This window comes from Aplidium turbinatum, chromosome 9 (assembly GCF_918807975.1).
Source record: "Aplidium turbinatum chromosome 9, kaAplTurb1.1, whole genome shotgun sequence".
NCBI lineage: Eukaryota > Metazoa > Chordata > Ascidiacea > Aplousobranchia > Polyclinidae > Aplidium > Aplidium turbinatum.
In genome coordinates, this window is record NC_137480.1 from 27,505,055 (window position 1) to 27,513,303 (window position 8,249).

General features: G+C 43.3%; 1 protein-coding gene across 1 annotated transcript; it reads left to right on the forward strand.

Annotated features, from left to right (window-relative positions):
- The first annotated feature begins 2,690 nt into the window (after nt 1–2,690).
- On the forward strand, nt 2,691–8,249 carry LOC145777386 (cAMP-dependent protein kinase catalytic subunit PRKX-like). The gene is made up of 8 exons (XM_082588755.1): nt 2,691–3,186; nt 3,352–3,520; nt 3,790–4,053; nt 4,241–4,360; nt 4,998–5,093; nt 5,317–5,452; nt 6,357–6,431; nt 6,507–8,249. Exons 1-8 carry the CDS (start codon nt 2,832–2,834, stop codon nt 6,555–6,557), a joined length of 1,266 nt encoding a protein of 421 aa, XP_082444881.1. The 5' UTR covers nt 2,691–2,831; the 3' UTR covers nt 6,558–8,249.

Below are 8,249 nucleotides of genomic sequence, written 5' to 3' on the forward strand. Positions count from 1 at the left end.
ACAGCTCCTATTATGAAGATACGAATCCACAACTTTCCAAAATCGCCATGGAACTGGATTTGGAAATCCAAAATTTTCAAAACTGAATAAAGATGATATTGACAACCTAAAGCTCACCAACTTTATTGGTCAAGACTCTGGAAAGTTTTTTTCAATACTCGTTGTCGTGTGAGCCTCTGGGGCCGAGGGTCTATCCTTTTACCACCCCAGATTCACGATGTTCCCGGGCTACACTGGAAGGCTACTATAGAGAGCAGCCAGTCTTTGGTTTCATCAATCATGACACGCAGACCTTCCACTGCATTAGGTGGCTTGAAGATGGAACAGTCATTGATGATGTGGTCTGCGGTCTGTTCCTCGGCACCACATTCACAGGAGGAGGAAGAAGCTATTCCCCATTGGTGCATGGTTGAGCAGAAAAGCCCGACGCCGTACAAAGACGGTTGAGGCGCATCCATGCTTGTCTTGGCTGTGTTAGGCCGATGGGGCATGTGTTGGCGATGAACGAATAGAGTCTGGTGGTGCTTGACTTCCATTCAGAACTACATTTATGGTCCGCCTAAGTAGCCGCAGAGATGTCTTGTAGGCTACATCAGCTTCATTGATGAGAAGTTGAGCGGCTGGCACGAATGGGTGTCTTGATTTCAGTCGACAGGAGTGCTCGTTTGGGAGAGCAGAGATCTTGTTGTGGAGAAGGTGGTTAAGCTCCAATGCCCGTCGATCGAGGGACAGAGTGGCTTCTTCGCGATGAAGCTCAACGGGTTGGATGCAAGCAAGAATGGGGAGATTGTCCAATGTTGTGGGACGCAGGCATCCGGTCACTGTGCGCATGCGCTGTTTATGGCAGTGAGCACTGCGGCACCAAACAGGTGCACAGTAGGCTACTCTACTGAAGAGTAGACAAGGGCTAAGGCTGCTATATGCAAAGTGTCAGCCCTCACCCCCCAGCTAGAGCCTGCCATCAGGTGCTTGAGTAGCGCAGCGCCAGATGTGAGTTTCTTGCGCAGTGACACCAAATGGTGGTGGTATGTGAGCGATCTGTGTCTGTCTGATAGTGTGTCTGATAACGTTCCTCGATCTTAGCCGCAGTTAAGAAGTCTGCACCAACTTTAACTCCCCGCTCAACACAAACATTGACACACTTTTAAAGAGTTTACAATTCTTAAACCATCATGGTATGATTGGGTGTCGTTCATGGCGATTCACCGATAGGCACATCTAAGAAGTCCTTGTTTAGTCTCAGTATTGAAAAAAACCTTCCAGAGTCTTGACCAATAAAGTTGGTGAGCTTTAGATTGTTAATATCATCTTTATTCAGTTTTGAAAATTTTTTTTTTTCAAATCCAGTTCCATGGCGATTTTGGAAAGTTGTGGGATTCGTATCTTCACAATAGGAGCTGTCCCCAGGAGAAAACATCTAGGGTCTTTTGAAGATGCAACCATCATTACAGTCTTTTCCAGCAGTAAATTTGAAGAACAATAAAGAGGTTACACATTTTTTTTTATTCAAACTGGCTCATTATTACATTAACTCAAAAGGTATTAGTCTAAAAATTATTCTAAAATGCCTAAAAAACAGTTTTTTGCAATAACTCAAAAAGTAAACGTTTTACAGGTTAAAATGCTTAATAACACCTATAGAAAATAGGTCATTGCGGTTTTTTTAAACACAAAGCCAACTTCCTATGATACTCATAAGTCGAGATATGACATTTTACCAGTCGCGTCAAATCTTATGGCCCGGGCAAAAATAGTAAAATGCATATTGCGACCCCTAAACAAACTTCAATTTTTGTAAAACTTCACCATGTTGCTTTATTTATCAAACCTCACCACCAAAAAAAAGGTAGAGGTGATTGAAAAAAGTCGGGGCACCAGCCTCACCCTAGCGGCCGGTCATTTAGGTGCTATTCCTAGTAAAGTCTGTAGATTGTAACAGCTTGGCAGCTTGCCAGAGAATTATATATTTGGCCATCTTGTTTTTGGCCTTCCTCACTATTGTTTCCTATTTTCAAATTGTCTCATTCTTCTGACATATTCTTCATCCCTCCATACTACATGATGTCCCAAGTTCCCAACCACCTTTGATCTATCTCAGCTTTTCTTCCAGCTCTCCAACTTGCAATAGTTTAATATATATATAACTTCTTACCTGTCCTGCTTTGTCAATCTCAAAGACCATCAAACGCGTATCATACCATTGCTTTCTAAAGTGTCCGCTTCATCTTTTGTGGCACCTTTCTGTCACACATGACTCCTGCTATTTTTTTCTATGCTCCTCATCCTTCCCGGCGTCTCCGTAGCACCTTCCTATGAATTTGTGTGCAGCATTGCAAGTCAAGCTTTGGGCTCACTGCAATATATATCAACTTAGGGAACGTTCAAATATTACGTAACGCCTTCGAGGGGGAGTGGGGTTTATGCAAAGCGTTACGTTAGCGTCACATCGGGGGGGAGGGGGTTCAAGCAAAACGTTACGTAACGCTTTCGAGTACGGAATGGTAGTTTTTTGTGCTGAATTCGTAGTGAAAAAGCGTTACATGGGGGAGGGGGGGGTCAAAAATTCGGAAAAAAAGTGATACGTAATATTTGAACGTTCCCTTATGCATTTCTTTGAATAAAACTTGTTTTTGCTCACTGAATCATATTTAAAGAGTTCTGTGATTCATAAACTGCACTGCACAGGTCATTTAGGGGTTTTCCTAACTAATCCTATTATATTAGGAAGTTAAATTTTAATTTTGCTGGTTGTTGAAAATGACCAGGTGTTGGTAGGCCCCACCACTTTTTTGCACGTGGTCAAGTTCTTCAGCTTTCAGTGAACAAGAAGCATGGGGAGTAATGACAGTCTTACTGAGGCCAATGTTAGTGAAATAGACAAAATTACCTCATCAGTGTCCACTGTAAAGCTTCAGTACAAAAAAGTACAAAAAAATGCCTATGATGAGTTAAAGTCCAACCCAAGCAAGCAATCTTCCAACAGCACAGCAGACCTTCACTCCAGACCACAGGAAGGGCCGAGCTCAGTGAATCCAGTTGGAAACCTTAATTTGCCTCATATTTCCGTTCCTAACCAGCCAAGCAGCTGCTCAAGTTCAGAGAGCATCCATGCTCCATCTGTGTCAGTATTTGAAAAAGTCGGCAGTAAATTGTCCCTTGAAGATTTGGAAATATTATCAACCATAGGTGGGAATGTTAACTTGTTGTTGTACTGAAATTTATAGAAATTGTCTTGTTCATGGAAGTGTACTATTATATTTATTTTTGTGAAAAAGTACCGTAACCAGTTTGTTAAAGTTAATTTATTGATTTTTTTTGGAAAAAAACGAATTTATTGTTGCTTAATCTTAGGTACAGGGACGTTTGGAAGAGTTGTCTTAGTAAAAGAACGGCACACAAAAGAATATTTTGCTCTCAAAGTAATGAAAATATCTGACGTGATTCGACTGAAGCAGGTTGAGCATGTGAAGAACGAAAAGCTTATTCTCACACAGATCCAGCACCCCTTCATTGTACAACTGTAAATATTAAAATTGTATATAATTGGTGTAGTAGCTTGAATCGGAGTTAAAATGTGATGAGCACATTGTTGATTGTTTTAATTCAAACGGAACGTACATTTGACTGTTCTCTTGTGGGTAGGAAAGCAATCAATGTAACGTTGTATGATCATTAGCAGATGTCTTAGTCCAGCCGTGATTATTGTATTTGAAACTTTCAAGCCAACTTGGTTCTGAAACGGTTTGATAAAGTCTAACTAGGTCTCATCAATCGTTGTATTGGTCGCAGGTACTGGGCTCACCATGACAACACATTCCTTTATATGCTGCTTGAATTTGTCTGCGGGGGAGAGTTATTCTTGTACCTTCGCAACACTGGCCGATTCAACAATATGACGTCATTGTTCTACGCATCAGAGATCGTCTCCACCCTGGACTATCTCCACAGTCTTCACATCGTCTATCGAGACTTGAAGCCAGAGAACATCCTCCTTGATCGCGATGGCCACATCAAACTTACTGACTTTGGTTTCGCGAAAACGGTGGAAGACAGGTGAGCTGAAGCCAGGGCTGCGGAAATTTATAATAATCCGGATAGAGGAGATCATACATTCGGTGATTGACGCCTTCGATGTGTGGTAAACTTGTATGATTCAAATTATTTTTGATCTTATAACAAACGGTGAATCCCGTCAATGTTTGCTTTTATGGCCGGCCACTAATTGACCAGGTCTCCACAGGACCTGGACCTTGTGTGGAACTCCTGAGTACCTCGCTCCGGAGGTGATACAGAGCAAGGGACACGGAAGATCAGTCGACTGGTGGGCTCTTGGGATCATCGTGTACGAGATGCTGGCCGGGTATGCGTCAATATTGTGCAAATATAACGTGCGTTGGCAATTACTCCGTTCAAGGGACGTGTCGCGCGACCATTATAGGTGCGTTGGCGTTCAAGGGACGTGTCGCGCGGCCATTATAAGGTGGCGCAGGCTCTCCTTGTTCCAACAATGTTTGAATGAACGTTTCCAAACGTGAAGTCATTTGGTTTGTGCCAACGGTTCGCGCGCGTCCTCATCGCAATCACGATGGGATTTGAAACGTCAGGATATTACGTCACTAGCCAGTCGCGCGATGAATGTGATCCAAATAGATCGAGGTCACCAAGCAAGTACTTCACTAGATCACTTCACAGTTCACAATAATATTAACGACCTGTTTCAGCCTGATGCTGCGAGTTCGCTGTGGTAATAGCGAATTGCACTTGCTTTCGGAACACAGTTCCCTATGTGCTTTGACGAATGGTGTTGAAGTCAGTGAGTCGTTGTTTTATGCGGTTCTTTTGTTTGGCTTGAGGCTTCTGTCTTGAATATCGTCTGTTAAGTTTCTGTGTTGCCAGGCGTTATTGCTGTAAATTTTTTCCAATCGATCAACTGATCAATGATAATAGCGATCAGTTGATTGATTCGACAAAAATCTCAATTTATTTCACCTTTCTAGATATCCGCCGTTTTGGGATGAAAGTCCTTTTGGGATTTACCAAAAGATCCTCGGAGGAAAGATCGAATTCCCGAAGCACTTCGATGATAACGCCAAGTATGCGTAGTTCCTTGTTTGATGTTAATTTATTGGTAATGTGTCTCCTGGTATCAAGTTCGAGTGAACATCACTTTAATACAACGACACAGAGGTTGTGTGTTGCGTCACAGAGCATCTCGTGTGTTCACGAGGTGTAGTGGGCATTGCAGATTTCAAGCGGTATTGCAACTAATTTAGTTCATTCATCCTGGCCACCTAGCACGTCTGTTATCCTCCGCAGGGATCTGGTCAAGAAGCTGCTGACAGCGGACCGCACGCGACGTCTCGGCAACATGAGGAATGGCGCAGACGATGTGAAACGTCACAGGTGGTTCCGCACCATTGATTGGCTGGCCGTCTGCGACAAGAAAATGCTGGTATGTGACGTCATACTATCACTTGTTACGCTGATCGACGATGACACTTTTGGTAGGGCTGCCATTGTTATATGTCTGTGGCTCAACTTTTATTCCAAGTTTATCTTTCACACCTCGCTAGCTTCTCACTGGGTGATGTAAAATCAGTTTGCCATCCTTGTTGTCTTCCGTTCGGTTCAAGAAGATTGTTCTCAGCATTGATGAGTTTGTGGCGGCTTGAAACACACAATGGACCTGGTTGTGGGCTGGGTGGCCCAGGAACGGATGTGTCCTCACTCGAACTGCGCCCAATCATTTCCTTCTGTGTAGGAAACTTCCCGCTCAATGTCCACACCGACTGCCATGGCCATATATAGATACGGCCTAGTTTGCCTTGCACACTCTTTTTAGACATCTTTTTAAAAAATGACAAAAAGTCAATAAGTTATGTAATTTTCACTTTGTGTGGAGCTGCATGTACTTGAGAGGTTACTGATATTTTTATTATTCACTTGTTGATTTATTCATATCAGTTTGTATCCTCTGTGGTTCCTTCTCTTGTGTCATGGGCCAATCCTATAGATGCTAGTACAACCTTCATTTTTTTGCCATCAGCCTTAATTCCTTTACAAGCGTGATTCCTCATCTGTCATTGCTTCTCACAAACCGCACAAGCTTGTAACGTTACTAGTTAGTAAAAGATGAAAAATGTAATTTTTGTTAGATTTATTGAGACTTCAAAATAACCCAGATCAGTCCGTTTTCCAAGCAGACATGTGCCAAGTAAATTAAAACGAGAGTCGTTTGATGCTACTTGTATTTGCTCCGGCGAATGACCGAAATCTTCCAGCGAAACAATACAGTTAGTGTTTCTCTACTAATAATATCCCGCCAATGTGAGTTACTAGCATCCATGTTCTTGCAGCCTCCCATTATTCCGAAGGTCCAGCACAGCGGAGACACGAGGAACTTTGAAGATTATCCGGAAGAAAACTGGAGGGTAAGTGTAACAACTTGTGGATGTTATATTGACGGCAAGCGATTGAAAATAAACATCCACGTGTTTGTATTACAGGCCACCCAGCCCGCCAGTGCCACTAGTGTCAGTATTTTCACGGAATTCTAAACTCTCCCCCAGCGAGGTTGGCATATCACGTCGCCCCCTCTCTACTCGCTCTCTTCTAACATTGTGCTATTTCTTTTAAATTTTATTTTCTACTGTCACGCATGAGTGCCTTTATACTACCAGGTGCTTTTTTATGTTTTATGATGTCATAGTTCATGCTTTCAAATTTATTTTTACTTTGTTGTTACCTCTCAAATACGTCATCATGCTTTCTTCGTATTGCTTCCCGCAGCCGCTGGTGACGTCATGCACTAGTCGAGTTCAATATCTGACGTCATCGGCAACCTCGTGCTTCCACAAGGTCTGAGGATGCGAACAAGTTCGTTGTTGTCAGACGGTCTGACAATTGTTTCTGTTACGTTGATATTGCATCGCTGACACTTCCTACCCGCTTCATATTGCTCCTTTCATGACAAGGTGCCATGGCAACCAAGGTGTAAAGATTTGTTCATCTTCACTGGACCGGGGCTTTATGGGCACCCGATGGGGCTCGTGGGTGGCATAAGGGTTGTTGGGGCTTTCATTTACTGAGGTAACTGGGTAAACGAACCCCCATCGGGCGCCCTCTACCGGTGGCCTCCATTACGTCATCACTATTATCTTCACACCGATCCTTGTTGACTGTGACGTCATGTTGTGCATGTTTTACCTCATAGCTACTACCTACCACCGTTGCGCGCCATCACATGATTGCGTCATTTGTACCGTTGTGTTTGTGACATCACTTGCTCTTCAAACGGCTCCCACTAGTGGCGACATATTTATGATTTATTTTCTCTTTCTGGGAGTTCCAGTCAGCACTCCCTCTAGTGTTCATGAAGACGCCCACGAAACCTGTGAGTGTGACGACCCGGGAGGGGGGCAGCCGAATTATGTTTCTGTTTTGTACCCCTCCTTCCCCAGTTGTAAACCCTTCAGGTATCGTGCTTTGCTTCCACTACAGGCGCTGTGTAGCTTCCGGAGAGCACGTCATCGATTGCATCGTTGTCACTGTGACGTCAATCTGTGTTCTCGAATTGTTGAAACATGAAGTGACGTCGATTGCTGATGACGTGGCAAGCACGTATACGTCATCAGATTTTTAATATTTTCTAGAGAAGTTTAAAGAAAGTTGATAATTTACTCTTCAATGTTCTTGCACATCTTCGCTTTATTGAATTGTAACTATGAGACGTCATTGCTTAGTATTTTAATTGAATGGATCTCCCGTGGGGTCATCGAATGAAGAAGTCGACATCTCAGGAATGCTCAAACCAACCACCTCCCACAATCCTGGCCTGGTGGTTGCCTGGCAATGAATAGAATCGGACTTTGATGTTTCCGCTCCTCCATTCATGATATTTGAACTGACCCATCCAAGGTTGCGTATTGTTGCAGGTCTATAGTCGCCATCTGTTTGCCGTGCTGCATTGTTACGTTTGAAGTGGAATGTGAGTCGCTCATGTTGTTATGTAAGTCGAAGGTGTAGTTGCCATGGAAACGTGGCCACTCTTCGCATAACCAGATGATCCGCTAGGTGGCTCTTAGTTTAGTCCTTTAGATTCGTAGAAGTTGTTTGGGCCTCCGTCAATTCACATCTTCTCAGCAGGTGGCGCCAATAAACTGATTGATACGATGAGATCTGCAGCTCTTCAACCCAACTAAGATATTATGAGAAGGCGGCAAAACCAACATCGCGTTTTTTTGAAAAAC

What these genes read in the sequence shown, in the direction of transcription:
- LOC145777386 (XM_082588755.1), top strand. Translation starts at nt 2,832, where the DNA reads ATGGGGAGTAATGACAGTCTTACTGAGGCCAATGTTAGTGAAATAGAC. An exon ending in GGAAATATTATCAACCATAG is followed by an intron (nt 3,187 to 3,351) that starts GTGGGAATGTTA and finishes GCTTAATCTTAG; the next exon opens with GTACAGGGACGTTTGGAAGA. An exon ending in GTGTACGAGATGCTGGCCGG is followed by an intron (nt 4,361 to 4,997) that starts GTATGCGTCAAT and finishes TCACCTTTCTAG; the next exon opens with ATATCCGCCGTTTTGGGATG.